This window comes from Aegilops tauschii, chromosome 4 (genome assembly GCF_002575655.3).
Source record: "Aegilops tauschii subsp. strangulata cultivar AL8/78 chromosome 4, Aet v6.0, whole genome shotgun sequence".
In the NCBI taxonomy this organism is placed as follows: Eukaryota; Viridiplantae; Streptophyta; class Magnoliopsida; order Poales; family Poaceae; genus Aegilops; species Aegilops tauschii.
In genome coordinates this window covers 443,947,218-443,961,615 of record NC_053038.3, presented here as the reverse complement: position 1 = coordinate 443,961,615, position 14,398 = coordinate 443,947,218, and the positions used below count along the sequence as shown (strand labels likewise).

General features: G+C 44.0%; 3 protein-coding genes across 11 annotated transcripts; all 3 read right to left on the bottom strand.

The window, feature by feature from the left end:
- Positions 1 to 650: 650 nt before the first annotated feature.
- Positions 651 to 3,820, bottom strand: LOC109772851 (small ribosomal subunit protein uS10c). Of its 2 annotated transcripts, none has more exons than XM_020331555.4 (3): positions 3,525 to 3,820; positions 3,272 to 3,328; positions 651 to 2,275 (listed from the first exon to the last, which is right to left on the bottom strand). In XM_020331555.4, exons 1-3 carry the CDS (start codon positions 3,705 to 3,707, stop codon positions 1,436 to 1,438), a joined length of 1,080 nt encoding a protein of 359 aa, XP_020187144.1. In that variant the 5' UTR covers positions 3,708 to 3,820; the 3' UTR covers positions 651 to 1,435. The 2 variants fall into 2 exon arrangements, with proteins under 2 accessions (XP_020187144.1, XP_020187145.1); XM_020331556.4 differs by having other exon boundaries at positions 651 to 1,153; positions 3,525 to 3,819.
- Positions 3,821 to 4,139: 319 nt separating this feature from the next.
- Positions 4,140 to 8,598, bottom strand: LOC109772850 (plant-specific TFIIB-related protein 1). The gene is made up of 3 exons (XM_020331554.4): positions 7,814 to 8,598; positions 5,214 to 5,372; positions 4,140 to 5,133 (listed from the first exon to the last, which is right to left on the bottom strand). The coding sequence occupies exons 1-3, from the start codon at positions 8,438 to 8,440 to the stop codon at positions 4,318 to 4,320; spliced, it is 1,602 nt and encodes a 533-aa protein (XP_020187143.1). The 5' UTR covers positions 8,441 to 8,598; the 3' UTR covers positions 4,140 to 4,317.
- Positions 8,599 to 9,081: 483 nt separating this feature from the next.
- Positions 9,082 to 13,911, bottom strand: LOC109772847 (uncharacterized). 8 transcript variants are annotated; one of them, XM_020331546.4, is made up of 9 exons: positions 13,070 to 13,245; positions 12,871 to 12,934; positions 12,668 to 12,734; positions 11,545 to 11,833; positions 11,204 to 11,271; positions 10,840 to 11,086; positions 10,613 to 10,709; positions 9,803 to 9,885; positions 9,082 to 9,377 (listed from the first exon to the last, which is right to left on the bottom strand). In XM_020331546.4, the coding sequence occupies exons 2-9, from the start codon at positions 12,924 to 12,926 to the stop codon at positions 9,370 to 9,372; spliced, it is 915 nt and encodes a 304-aa protein (XP_020187135.1). In that variant the 5' UTR covers positions 12,927 to 12,934; positions 13,070 to 13,245; the 3' UTR covers positions 9,082 to 9,369. The 8 variants fall into 8 exon arrangements, 7 of the variants coding, with proteins under 7 accessions (XP_020187135.1, XP_073352982.1, XP_020187136.1 ...); XR_002235189.4 differs by having other exon boundaries at positions 10,613 to 10,660; positions 12,871 to 13,188; XM_073496881.1 differs by lacking the exons at positions 12,871 to 12,934; positions 13,070 to 13,245 and adding an exon at positions 13,645 to 13,911 and having other exon boundaries at positions 12,668 to 12,730.
- Positions 13,912 to 14,398: the final 487 nt, after the last annotated feature.

Genomic DNA, 14,398 nt, shown 5'->3' with positions numbered 1-14,398 from the left:
GAATGTGGTTGGAAAAAGAAAAATTGGCGCCATGGAAAAACAAATAAGTCATACCAAGATGTCAAATGAATGGAGCAGAATCAGCGCAATTTGAACTGCTTTAGGAGAGATTGGGAAGTTTTTTGTCCGTATGCTGAATCAGCACAGAAAAATCGGTGCAATCAGTATTACGCCGGGCCAAGAGATCAGATAACAGATGCCTTTTTGGGATAAACAAATTACAGATGCCCACTGAATTAGCGGGCAATCTGGAGCTACTGTACTGTATTGTTACTGACACATGCCTGTGATGTCTGTTTTGTAGGCTGACTTTAGCCCACAACAGCTTTTCCTACAAGTGGTGGTAGATTGGCTACAGACCAATCAAACAGAGCTTTCCGTGGCTTTTAGGTCGAAACCTGGAACATACCCTGATCAAACTAGCTTCCCAACTTCTACTATTTTCAGGAGAAATCAGAAAGCTTTGCCAGTACTATGTTGAATCAGTGCAACCAGTATGAATGGGGCAATTTCCAGATGAATCGGTTCTGGGACAGGAAACCAAAAACAAATGCCCACTGACAATTTGCAGCTGCTGCACTGCCAGTAACGATCTAGGCCAAACAGTTCCGCTCCTTCAAGAAACTCAAGTGTAAACAAGACATCAACATAGCACAATGCAAATAACATTTGCTCGGTACTTCTTTAACTGCATGATATTCCATATCTGAACATGTTTTTTCGTGTTACAGGCTCTACATATGTTTCAAGTCTCAGACAGCAAAAAGATCGACCAACTAGAAAGTCTGCAGAAAGGAGCATTACATGACACAGAATTTTAAAGGGTTCAGCTCTAGTGGGATCATAGCTTAACCTCGACATCCACCCCGGCGGGGAGCTGGAGCTGCATCAATGAGTCGATCGTCTGGGCGGTCGGGTACATGATATCAATCAACCGCTGGTGTGTCCGGATCTCAAAGTGGAACCTTGAATCTTTGTGCACATGGGGAGAGTTGAGCACACAGTATATTCTCTTCTTGGTTGGCAGAGGAACAGGACCCATGGTCTTGGCATTAGTTGTCTTTGCAGCTTCAATGATCTGCTTGCAGGAGTCCTCTATCAATGGCACCCAGTAAGACCTCAGCTTGATTCTGATCTTCTGCTTGGGTGCCAGCTGCAAGCAGAAAATAGTGATACCCAATAGTGTTAGTTCTACAGACAACAGCAACTTCTGCAGGTACCCAATGAAACAGAAACACCAAATGAAAATATGCAGTTGACTAAGGTATGATGGAAATACAATCAACAGTGCCAGAAGCATGAACACTTCACACTTGAACTAAAGTTGATAGGGTAATTTTGTAGCATGTCGGAAAGAAATTGATGGCAACGCCAATCACAAAACATTGGGTCAAACATGCATTGTCATGGTTACATTTGTTCCAACATCGTTTTGTCAGCCAGATGTAACAAATTTCAATACAATGTTAGCCAACTCAAGCCGATGAGATGAATATCTATGATCAGCTCCTTCAATAATATGCACTTCGTGGTTGCCTATATATTTATGAAATTCCAGAGCATCCTCCGATGGCACAACATCATCGTCAGAACCATGAACTGTCAGGACCCTGCAGTTAGGGCCAATAGACATGCATGCACTTTGCATATCTATCCTAAGACGGTCCATCAGACTTTCTTTGGTTACACGGTACATGAACTGTCCTGTTTTCTGTGCCACGTCAATGAAACCATGTTGATTTATCCTTTCCATATAGTCACTGCCAAGACGATCTGCAATTCCACGTTTCAGATCAAATCTGCCCGATATGTTGATAACACGAGATACATCTTGATACATGGACGCATAGATGATGACCACATCTCCTCCCTTACTGTGGCCAGCAATAGCACGAGTATCACGCTTGTGTTCCTTAAAATGCTGGATTACAGCATGCAAGTCATCCACCTCTTTATAGTAGTTGCCATACTGAAATGTACCTTCACTTTCTCCGTTGCCAGAAAAATCAAACTGAAATACACTAATCTTCTCTGATGTTAATGCATCAGTAAGACCCATTATGGTTCTACTTTCCTTTGATGACCTAAACCCATGGCATAACACTACAATGTCCTTAGATCCAGCTTCGTGCAAAACACCAATGAGTTTCTCTCCAGAACTGTTCGTTATCACTATCCTCTCTTGAGATACATTGAAGGAATCACTGAAGGACGAGTGCGACTGTGCACGTGCCCTTGAAACAGTTTCTTTCCCGGCAGTAGCACCAAACAGTAACTGCACACAGACATGTACGATGGACATGCTTAAGAACTGACAAACGTGCAAGCAAGAAAGGAAGCACATAATGTTAGGCAGTAGTAATCACTGGCAGATTACTAACCTAATGCAACACAAACTCTACTTAACCAACACCAACAATATTAGAAGTCAGCAGTTAGAACACAATCTAAGGAGTTCCCGCAAAAGATAAGCAACCATCCATAGATTATTCCTAAGAGGGATAATCAGTTTTGGTGATAGCCTACTTTTTCTCAGCCCACAAACCTAGCGAATCAGTCCCAAGAAAGAAAAGGCAATAAGAGCTAACCGCAGAAAGAATGATGCTGTTGGTGTTATAAAATCTTTGCATCTATGCACGAATAATGGTTGAGCAAATATATAGCAGAAGATAATAAAAAGAATGGGAAACCATTTGAGAATTTAAGACAGGTGGTTAGAGAAAATTCAGAAGACCGTTGACATGGAGAAACCCACAGGAGTGAGAGAACAAGGTGTTCAACAAGAACGGTGATAGACAGGTTAAGGGCACAACTGAAATTTTTTAAACTAAGCTTCGAAACCACAAGGCCGACTATTCTAAGAAAGATACATGAGATGGAGTCATGGTCAGATACAGTTAGCCATTTCATCGAGAGACCATTTTAGCATTCAGTTGAACGTGGAAGACTTCAACACTGTTAACCACATACTAACTTGGGCATCATCCTCGCTTGGTTGAAAAGGGAAGACTTAAAAATATACATCACTACATTTCGTGTACAACCTCTTAGATAGCGTGATGGCTAGTGGTAACACGGCATAACTCAGTAACATCGAAAGCAAAACAGTAAGGACTTCACGTTATCTAAGGTGACACAGCAGTCCCACATCCAAAACACACTCACACCAGCAACATTTAACATGAAATCTTGCAATGCAGAGCATCAATAGCAGTTCTCGAATGAAAACATTTGCCAGCATAATAAAGGTTTAAGCTGGTGGATAAGGTACCTCCTCCCCATCCTCCCCAATCGACGACGGCATCGGAATTCCCGACCCCTCACCAACCTGAAAAACCACGGGCGCAACAGTTACAATCGCCGAATAACAAACTCCAACAGATAGACGAAGAACTGTATCAATGCCTCCACTCCGCGCAATTACACGCCACTAACGAGAACACGGCCTACAATGCAGTTTACAAGTTTCGCAACACGTATGCGCGAGAGCGCACGCCGACGTATCGTCCCGCGTGGCCACGTACCGGAGGCGTGTCGGAGGGCAGGTCGTCGGCGAGGGTCTCGGCTGGCGGGGCGGCGGAGGCGCGGGAGCGCAGCGGGGACGCGCGGAGGGAGGAGGCGAAGGAGAGCGCGGTGGGGTTCGGGCTTGCGGTGGAGCGGTGGAGGAAGAGGAGTGGGAGCGTGGAGGTGGAGGTGGAGACGGCCATGGCGACGAGGGAGGGGATGAGAGTGCAAGGGAGGGAGAGCGGCGAGGGAGGAGGCGTTGGAAGGCCTCTGCTTCGCTATCGTGCTGTATTATCCAGTTCGGAGCGCGTTTTTGCGTCTGGGTCCTTCAAATTTCTTCAAATGTGATCTAGAGCGCAGCTGTTCTTCATACAGCAACAACAGTTGTCTGCAAAAACTATGGTGGTTTTTCGCCTGTATTATCTGCTTGGAACTCAATTGTACTCCCTACGTCCGAAAAAGCTTGTGTCCGAACGGAGGGAGTATCTCACTATTAGACGATAATGTTGCAGGAGAGGATCAACTACCGGAAGATCCATCGAAAACCCCCGTGTTCCAAATGGGTGCTGCTGTTTTCTTGGTGTAGAGTGTGCAGGAGAATGCAAAAAAAAAAGGCACGTTGGTTACATGAAACATTATGAGAACTGGCAAGCTAAATAATTTGGAAGTATCAGGTTACACATTATGAAGTAGAATTCATCATCTATATGATGCATCTTGTTGTTATATTAATCTCGACTATAGATGAACATCTATATCTACACAGCTGAGTTCTTCTAATTTGGTTATAAACATCTGCAGCTGCAACCTTCTTCACTTGCCCTCTTTATCACGGCCATCGCCGCCGCCATCCCCGGCGCTTCTTTTCCCACGCCCAGACAGAAAGTCCATGCCCAGGCCCAGCTGCGTCTCACGACTCCTCGGATAAGATGATGACCCGGTTGCCGGCGCTGCTTGCTTAAGCTGCCATGGCAGAGGCTGCCTATTGGGAGGGGGTGGAAGCACCTTTGGTTCAGTCGGCCATCGATCAGCAAAGGGCGGCTTCATTGAGACGTCTGGCTTTTCGCAATCCATTGGGCATGATTCCTCGTTGAGGTTAAACCCACGAATGTTCGTCTCCACATTGTCACGGTCCAATTTTGGAGACGCCGAAAACGGGACATTCGGCTGCCAGCCTGCCTGGTTCAAGTCACGGGGCTCATTCTTTGGAGGCCAACCAGGAGGAGTGGTTTTCTTATCTTCATCCTCTCTTACGATTACCATGTGATCAGGCTCTGCAGCTTCAGAGCTTTTTTGCTTCACGTTGTCCAGCAACTTGTCTTGATAAAGATCTTTTCCGCTTGATGAACGCGCTGAATATATGTTTGTCATCGGGAAAGCTTTCTCCGGTGGTGTAGCTGGTGTGTAGTTAGGGGGTAGCAGATCGTCCCAATTTTCCAACAGCTCTTTATACACTTTGCGTAGGGTCACCTCTGTAAGGCCTGTAACCTTACAGATCTCTGCCTGGGTCTTGCGCTTGTCTTCAAGCTGACATGCAAGGTAGATAGCAGCAGCAGATATGCTTATAGGGTTTCGCCTCGTGCAGAAGCATTTATTAACAACCACCTCACCAATGTGGGCTGCAAGTTCCTGAGGAAACGACAGAAAGTATGTTAAAAGCAGGGCCAATTTATTTTCATGATGTATCAGGTTTTCAGCTCCTCTGATACCTGGGCTGATTTATTGAGCTGGAGGAGGTTGCAAAACCGAGGCATGTGAACTGCTATTGAATTGCTGTTAAGAGGTTGGCTCAGTTTAAGAGATTCGCCTAGTATTTTGATGTATTTTCCTATCTCTTTCTGAGGAAGATTGCTAGCTGTGGAAATTTCCTGGATATGCAGTAAACAGAATATGGATCAGCGCCAACTAAAAGATACAGCAATAACCAATAATGCTACATCAAGTATACTTACTTTCTATTTCTTATATATGAGAAAAGCGCAATACAGAAGAAAAAATAGAGAGATATGCTAGAAATTCTCACGAAAAAACAGAACATCTGACCATCGATCTGGCAGGCCCTCTTTATATCAAGAAAACATAACCATTAGATGTTCATATTTGCACTCAATTTCATTGACTGGTGGACCCATATTACCTATGCAACACAGCAGTAAATCTGGACCATGAATCTCCTATACTTGAGGTTAATCAAAACCAACACGAAAACACAAACACATATGTCACTTTTTGATCTCTTCAGTGCTGTGACCTTCCTAATTTGTTTGCCTCTTTTATGTCTCTCCACATGCACGTGCAGGTACGCGCCATGGTTTTTCCTTAATAGTATGGATATAGCCACTATCTCTAAATTTTGCTACATAGACTAATGTAGCATGTACTTAGTACGTCATGATGGTTGGCACTGTTTACCAAAGAGAGATTAAGCAGGATTAGCAGATTAATTAGGCAGCCGCTCTGATGCATATATACATGGCATGTAGGGCGGCTCCTGGATGACATAGTTACGTGGTTGTCAGTGGCAGAACTTGCTCCCGGTGACCCCAGGCAACTGCCCAGGCTCAGCCGAGGATGTTCCATTTGACTTTGAGCCAATCATGAAAAAAATGTCAGTCGATTAATGGGCTAACACTAACTCAGTGCCTTTTATTCTTTGCCCAGGCTCCACGATCTGTCTAGCTCCGTCCCTGGTGGTGGTGGTGCAAAGTCTGGAATATAGGGCTAATTTTGCGATCCACTCTGAACAATAGGTCTCAACTAGGAGACCGAATTGATCAAAAGATCACAAGCATACACAAAAATACTATACAATCTCATTAGAAAAACAATATAGCCTATCTAAGTGGAACGTTAACTCTCAATGAATCAAGACATTAGACATATAAACCTTTATAATTGCAGCTAAATGCATCCAACCATTGATCTTGTAAATACCTATCCTAGATGGTGCATGCTATTATAAGCAAACATCATTCAGTCTTCTGAATTGTAGGTTTGGGCATTAATACACAAGAACGTTGGTTTTATGTCTATCTATCCTTTTGAATAATATCCATCCACCAGAATACACGTGCGCCCTTATTGCCCGTGGGATGGTGGGAGTTCCAAATCAAACACCAAAAGAAGGTAAGAAATGAAAAACATCCCATGTGTGTTGATCCAACATCAGGGTTAGCGATCCTAACTTTTGTTCTGGGCACCATTTAATACAATAGATAAATGTAATATACAAACCACTTTCTGGCTTAATACATACATACGACCAACATATTTCGATCTGGACATTAACTCCATCACATCGATCTAATACCATGTTCAAGTTCAACGACCAATCTCTTTTGTAAACAACCAACTAACTATCTTTCTTGTAACTGTCAACAACCAACCGTCGCATGTGGTGTTATGGCAATGATACATACCTACCCTAATAAAAAGGTAAACATGGTTAAAATATGCTCCGCAAAGGCATACCAGACTCACTGCTTTCGTGTACTATGCAAACGACAAATATGATGGTTATTCCGGTGTAATTGGTAATATATACCTAGGACAAGGCTCGACTGCTTTTGTCGCATACTAGGCTCGATTAATTTTGTGTACTGATCTGATATCAAAAGGCAAAACCGATCGTAGATATATTGTTGTTGTGATAATAATCATAGGTAGATTAAGATAAATAGATTATTAAAATATTTCCACAATCACATGATTAAATTATTTCCCGCGCAAACACCATGCTAGTTTACACAACAGAAATTGCCATGATCCAAGGCTGACTCGGCGTTCGGTTCAGCGGCGTTCGGTTCAGCCATTGACTAATGTGGTTTTGTTAGGTTGAATCAAGGTATTTGTGACATACATAATTATATAAATCGACAAAATAGAGCAAATGCTATCCTCGTATATTCAAGTTGACAAGACCAGATGCTCCATAAAAAGCAAAACTACTAGGTAGAGCCATTTCAGTAAATTGATCTGGAGATTAGAGACTTTGGTCCTTAAATCAGTTTACTGGAAATTAGCATATCATCCAACAACAATTCTAGCCATAGAGGGATCATCTGTTGAGTTGCTTGAAAATTGAACGGAGTAGGTTATAAGAATCGATGAACAAGATCCCCAATTTTGAAGCAATTAAATCTTAAATTACATTGTGGAAACCCATCTTTTCTTTTCAGAACTTAACTAACATTCCTGATTAGTCCAAATCCTGGCTGCTTGGAGAAACACACCCATATATGCCTATGAATCTCCGCACGGGAGAATTTGGAACAGATATAAAGAGAGCACGAGCGCAGCAGAAACAAACCTGCAGCGTCCTGGGCTCCCGTGCCTCGCGGATGGCCTGCACGAGCGCGGCGGTGGCCAGCGCCTCGACGCTGCGGTTCCTGAGGCAGGTGGCGGTGGAGCACTCCTTGAAGAGGTCGAAGGCGTGGTCGGCGATGTCCCGGTCGAGCCTGAGGATGGAGGCGACGTCCACGATCTGGAGGTAGGCGCGGAGGCTGTCGACGGAGACCATGGGGCCCGCGGGGTCCGGGGTGGAGGAGGCGGCGGCGTCGACGGCGAGCGCGCGCTCGAGCTCGGCGAGCTGGCCGGAGAAGGCGGAGGCGGAGCGGGCGAGGACGGGGTGGCGCTCGAGGGAGAAGGCCGAGAAGGCGGAGACGAAGCCGGCGGGGAGGAAGGGGTCGTCGTCGTCGTTGTTGGGGGCCGGGGAGGAGGGCGCGGGGGCGGCGGCGGCGAGGTCGGGGGTGACGAGGGGGAGCGGGTGGAGGGAGGGGAGGAGGGGGAAGAAGGGGTGGGTGTGGAGGTGGCGCTCGAGGACGAGGCGGGCGCAGGAGGAGCACTCGGAGACGGGGCGGGAGAGCGGCGGCTGCGTGGTGGCGCACCGCGCCGGCGCGGGGGAGCGGCAGTAGGGGCACTGCGTCGGCAGCGACATGGCGGCGGCGGCGGCGGCGCGCGTGCGGAGAGCGGGGACGCTCGGGCGTGCGTGCTCTGGGTTCGGGTAGTTCGCTCTCACGCGAAGACCCCGCCGTCCCACTGTCACGCACCCGACCTACTGAGAGCTCCAGCCTCTCGGTCTCGGTACACTCGACTACTCGAGCCTGAGTGGCTGGGATCAGGATTAGGCGTAGAACATTTTGTTTGTTCATGTCTTTCATCATAGACATACAGTAATAAACTTCAGTACAACCCTTTCTAAACACATCCCTAAACTCCTGATTTATTTAGAACCTCTAGTCTCCCTGCTCGGTTTTCTTGTTCCGAAGACAAACATGACTCAGATTTGTATGAGTGAAGTCTGTTATAGAGTAGCAAAGCTATCGATTGAACATGTTATTAGATACACAAAGGAACATATGGAACAGAGTATAAAGGAGTCCAGAAACCACAAGGAAATGACTGATCCCATCAGGTACATACCAGCAACAATGGAGAAAGCTAAAATCGAAGTTCCAATTCAAAAAACGTGTCAGCAGCCAACAATGGAGAAAACCAACATCAAAGTTCCAATTCAAAAAAACAAAACGTGTCAGCAGCTGCTGGCTGCTGCATTCACAACCAAAAAGATCGGCATGATTTGGGTGCATAACATTGCTGATATCAATCCATATGTGCTCGCTCAAGAGCAGGTTCATTAATCTTCATGACCAGGCAAGCTTTACAATGGGATCCATTCCCGTATGTTCTATCAATAACACTTCTAATCTTGCCAAAAGATATTACAACATGGGTATCTGCGACTTGATCTTAACTAACCTCTACTAGTATAATCACGAACAGAAAGGCAAAACAGTTGTCAAGCTTCCAGTTCCAGGAGTGCTTTTCTACACAACAGCCTGGTCTTCAGTATACAAGTATCAGCTCTCATTTACCTGAGACGCAAAATGTTAGATGGCGAAATGAGTAAAAACTGTTTTGTTTTTAACAAGCATCAAGACGCGTTAGTGCCTTCAGGGCTATCATTGATGAATATAGGGTTTTTTCCCGGATGAATAAAAGCAAAGTATCAGTACTGTTGAAAGTGAAAACATCGTAGGGGTAGCTTATTATGTAAGAAAATTACAAACCAGACATAATATAAAGGCTGCTATGTCCTAAAAATTTAGTGCAGTTCCTATAGCGATGAAACAGAGGATGTTCTAAATATTACAGCATGAATTCTTTTGCAAACATCTTTTTCCCATAGGATCAGGGTACGGTCACAAGCTAAGATGTTCATCTGTGTAAGGCCTAGGTAACTGCTAAAGGTAAAACAATATTCTGCACGGCAGAATTCCTGGTCAAAATCAAAACGTACCATAGTTTTGGTGTTTCTTTGAGTAGTTATGGAAGGCTTTCACAATGGCGCCGTATTTCATTGATTTCAGAGGTCCCATATGCCTGGAAAGGAAATAATGGAGAGTTTTCAATGGTGGAAATAGACCGTGATATTAATTTATTCACTCACACTCCAGTTGGAATGATCTTATAACATGACTGAAGCATGGTTTTCTCTTCTCTACTTGTAACATTCAGAATCTAAAGTGGTATTCAGAATCTAAAATAATATTACCTATACTTTCAGGGGCAACCAACTAAGAATGACCATTATATCAACTAGCTAAATGCCTGTGCGTTGCCACGGAATAAAAATACTGCACATAAACACTAACGTGGGAGAAGACTAATGACTTGGATGCAGGAGTGTCAAAGACGGGTGACAAATTGGACGTTAACATTCTCATATATCTAACAAAAATTGCATTGGATGCGCTCTAATTAGCCAGCAAGAACATGTATAAATTTATAAAAGCATATAACAAATTCTGAAACTCTAGTATAATATGGTAACATTTGCTTAGTACTTTATGGGGATGGTATGCTAAGTTCAACTTTGCATTAATTGCGCAAAAGAGATTTAATATGAGAAATAATTTTCTTCCAAAGCGGCATAATTTGAGTAGAATAAAACTCCAATCAACAGTATTTTTCTACCATATGTTAATATAAATAGGTATGGACAAGAGTTATTTGTGTATCAAAGAATGATAGCATGTGATCTAAGTTCAGTATGACAGATCCAACGTGACACCTAGAACTAGGAATACTTCCAGATGGGGAAACTTACATAATCTCAGTATACCGCAATCTCCATGTAGGAAAGCCTAAATGGCATCTGGCAGGACCATACACAAGTAGAAGATCAGGTTCTGGTCCAGCACAACCTAACGTACAAGGCAGGCACTTGAGTACTCAACTGGAGTTGCAATGAAATAAATTATAAAACAACTAGAACATGATCCATTAGTATATAAAATATATCATGCATGAAAAAGGGGACTTGTTTAAGCGTACCTATGGATTTCAGTGCGCTGGCCATGTCAGTTTCTGTAAATACTGGCTCATTTTCGACATTCTCTTCACTTTTGACATTCTCTTCACTTTTGACATTCTCTTGAGTATAGCTATCACCGTTTAAATAACTGGAGCAAAGTAAGTTGGCTGCTTTAGCAATGCCCTCTTTGCCATCAGAACCAGAAATACACTCTATCGTCATCTGTTTCTGACAACAGTCTAAGGCTTTGATATTTGCACTGGCATCCTACATATGGCCATAACCAATGGTTCATACAAACTATCAAAAACATAAATGCTAGGGAATGGAAACACCGCGAGGCTTTTGATAGAAAACAAAGCAAAGCTCAAGTCTGTAACTTACCAAATAATCTCCGGGGTTGTTATCTCTTGAGCCATTCATACCAGGTGCAAACAATTTCTTCAGCACTCCTGTGTTGCAGTATAGAATAATAAAGTACAGATCTTGTACACTGTTAAGTGCTCGTGCATAAATAAAATAAATATTAGAAGCTGAAATATATGAGGCAGTATGGCTATTAGTCTGTATTGTTCGGTTCTGCCCCTGCTCCAAATATGAATACAGCCCCTGTATTGCTGCTTAATGTCTCTTGACTTCTACTAACCATGTCCATTTTCGCAAGATAAATTTCAGACTGAAAGCAATAGTACCTACAAATTAGAATAGTGAACTCAGTGTCTTACCGTCAATGTCATAGAGACACACATACTTCACACCAAGAGTTTTGAGCCAATATAACAGCTGATTGATCTTCACGGTATTCTTAGCTTCTCTGCTATCTACCACGATAGCGAGGTATTTGAGTCTCCCCAGTTGGAGATTCCGATACTTCCACAACAACCCAGATGAAATAAGAGAACACTCTAGATTGAAAATCAGATGAGAACATAAGCTTAAAAGGCTGATTGCTAAGTGGATGATGCACCAGAGCAAACCCAAAGTGAGCTTTATAATCATTGATGGTAGAGACATCTGCACAGAGAAATAAAACTTTTTAGCTGATTTCTCCCCCAGAATGCATTAATATGAATATGTATGTTTACAAAAAGACAAGTGGTCATTTACTTTAAGTGGTATTGGAACCAAACCCTTAATACACTCCAATAATGAGATGGTCATCTCAATGACATCATGCATATTGCTTTGCATCCTAAATTTACTATTTATTCTCTAACTCTCATTTGCCAAACAAACACTAGCATGATGCCTGAAATATTTGAGTAAATAACTTAGGGGTTGGATCAATCTAAAATAGGGTTGTTGCAACAAGCAAGAAGAATTATAATGAAGATTGAAGCTTGACATGATTAGAATTTTTGGTAGGACTAAGTGAACTGAACTTCAGCTAAGATCATAGAAAGTATAGGAGCAAATCAACGGTCAAAGATCATCAGAAATATGGCAAAGACACGACTCAAGTCAAGTAATATCACAAAAATATAGGACTAAATCAGAAGTTAAGCTTTCAGATCAGATCGTACAAAATAAAGGAAAAGAAACAACTCAGAGAAGTCTTCTTAGTCAAGCGATTCAGTTGCACTATATATAAAAACCAAAGAAAACTACTGCAAAGAAGCTAAGGTACTGCTATGCGTAATCTTCCTTTCGCTCACAACAACAATGAATAACTTGTCTACAAGAACATAAACTACTCACTGCTGCGTTTCTACACTATTATTATAGCTACCCACCACTATTCGCAGCAAGTATTCAGTCGCCAGATTTTAGTCTCTCCTCAAACCAATCACTATATATAAGAGGGAAATGAAGCTAACAACAAGTTGCAAGAGGAAGAATGAAATTCACCAGTTTAAATACATGTGGAGGAGGCTTATTCATGAATACGGGTGTCTCATTGACCACAAATGCCTCCCTGCACCAAGAACCACGAGATTAATATTTTTCAAGCAAGGACGAAGAGGACATCGTAGATGCAACGACCTATGCACAGTACAATTTTTGGATGTTCAAAGAAAAAGAAGAAGAGGACATTGTACATATATAACGACCTATGCAAAGAAAAGTTTCTGGAAGTCGAGAGAAGGAAGAAGAGGACATTGTGCATCCAGCGACCTAAGCAAAGAACAAATTTTGGAAGTTCAACTGAATTTATTATTTCTGGATGAGGGATCAGGTAATAAGCGTTTGAAGCTAAAATGGCACAGGGAAAATGGAAACGGAAGCAGAGGGCAAGCAAGGAAATCTGACATGGCCTTGGTACCCATGGGCTGAGAGAGATGGGGAGGAAGCAGCCGAAGGATCAAGAACCAGTAGCACGCTATCAAATTGGAGAAACCGAGTTCGTGGCCGGGCTGAGGAAGAACTACAATCACACAAAAGCTATAAGATTTGCCTTATCAAAGGCGAGCTATCACGTACTGCTGATGCTGATATTGACCTTTGCTGTCTGCTTGCTTTCTGAAAGTTTATTCGAAGTTCTCCACGCACACACGAAAAGAAAGTTTATTCGAAGCTTCAGCCCACTGATTGATGCCGACGGCATAATTGCAGGCAGTACGTGTACGTGCTTGGGCATTTGCACACGTGTGAGATCAAGCGGACAGTTGCCGACGTGATAGTACTAGAATAATTCAAAGGCGGGTACAGTACTTTGATTCGTGCGAATGGACGGTGCAGACAGCGAGGCGAGGATAAACTAGTCGGCGTCTCTTGCCACGCATTTGGGCGAACACCTACCGTGCGGCTCCACAAGAAGCACGCCCACACGAGCAGGTCTCCCAGTCTCAACGGGGAGGAGAGATGAAAGGGTGGGATTGGGAGACTTGCCTGAGCGTGCCGCCGGTCGAAGCGAGCGACGCCGTCGCTGCCGCGCTTCCCCCAGGCCCGGCGGCGTCACGGCCGCATCGGCACCGCGGTGCGGTGCTGTGCTGATGGACAGGGCTGCGGCGGCCGGGCAAGAGCGGAGTAGTCGGCTACCCCTGAATTCACGATCTGGACACGGCGAAACTCGAAGGGTTGAAGAACAGCGACCGAATTTTGCTTGACCAGAAAAGACTGACGCGGTGGGCCGTGAAAACCTGTTCTCCGAGATGCAACTGCTGGTGGTGCTGGGCTGGCCTGACATACAAATAGGCCTGATCGGTTTGGAACTTTGCAACCACTTACGGCCCAAATACAGAACCAGATGAACCACTCAACCCACTTTTTTTTTAGAATTCCACGTGTCATTTATATGAAGATCCAGGGTACATCACACGTAGAACACACCGGAACACACGAGAGAGCACAGGAGCCCAAACACAATAGCAGAAAACACCCCAGAAAAAGAAAATTACGTCTAGGTCCCTAAGGGGGTGAATTGCTGAATGAAGCCATCGTCCGCTTCCGATCTCCATCGCCGCGTGAGCGCACGCCGGGGAAAGAGAAGCCAGGAACCACTCAATCCACTTGAGCGCAAGCCACATTGGGTATCCTGAAAAGCCATGACACAACCTAAAGGTATGGGTGGTTTAGGCTTCAAAGATTTTAAGCTTTTTAATCTTGCAATGTTGGCTCGTCAGGCATGGCGCTTATTGC

Bases quoted from the DNA above. Each gene is read 5' to 3' on its own strand.
- LOC109772851 (XM_020331555.4), bottom strand. From the start codon at position 3,707: ATGGCCGTCTCCACCTCCACCTCCACGCTCCCACTCCTCTTCCTCCAC. The intron at 3,329-3,524 runs GTACGTGGCCAC...GTGGTTTTTCAG, and splicing joins TGCCCTCCGACACGCCTCCG to GTTGGTGAGGGGTCGGGAAT. The intron at 2,276-3,271 runs GTACCTTATCCA...GTCTGTGTGCAG, and splicing joins TTGGGGAGGATGGGGAGGAG to TTACTGTTTGGTGCTACTGC.
- LOC109772850 (XM_020331554.4), bottom strand. From the start codon at position 8,440: ATGTCGCTGCCGACGCAGTGCCCCTACTGCCGCTCCCCCGCGCCGGCG. The intron at 5,373-7,813 runs GTTTGTTTCTGC...CTGCATATCCAG, and splicing joins GGGAGCCCAGGACGCTGCAG to GAAATTTCCACAGCTAGCAA. The intron at 5,134-5,213 runs GTATCAGAGGAG...TCGTTTCCTCAG, and splicing joins AGCTCAATAAATCAGCCCAG to GAACTTGCAGCCCACATTGG.
- LOC109772847 (XM_020331546.4), bottom strand. From the start codon at position 12,926: ATGCACAATGTCCTCTTCTTCCTTCTCTCGACTTCCAGAAACTTTTCT. The intron at 11,087-11,203 runs GTAAGTTACAGA...GGCCATATGTAG, and splicing joins ACAACCCCGGAGATTATTTG to GATGCCAGTGCAAATATCAA. The intron at 10,710-10,839 runs GTACGCTTAAAC...CTTGTACGTTAG, and splicing joins CAGCGCACTGAAATCCATAG to GTTGTGCTGGACCAGAACCT.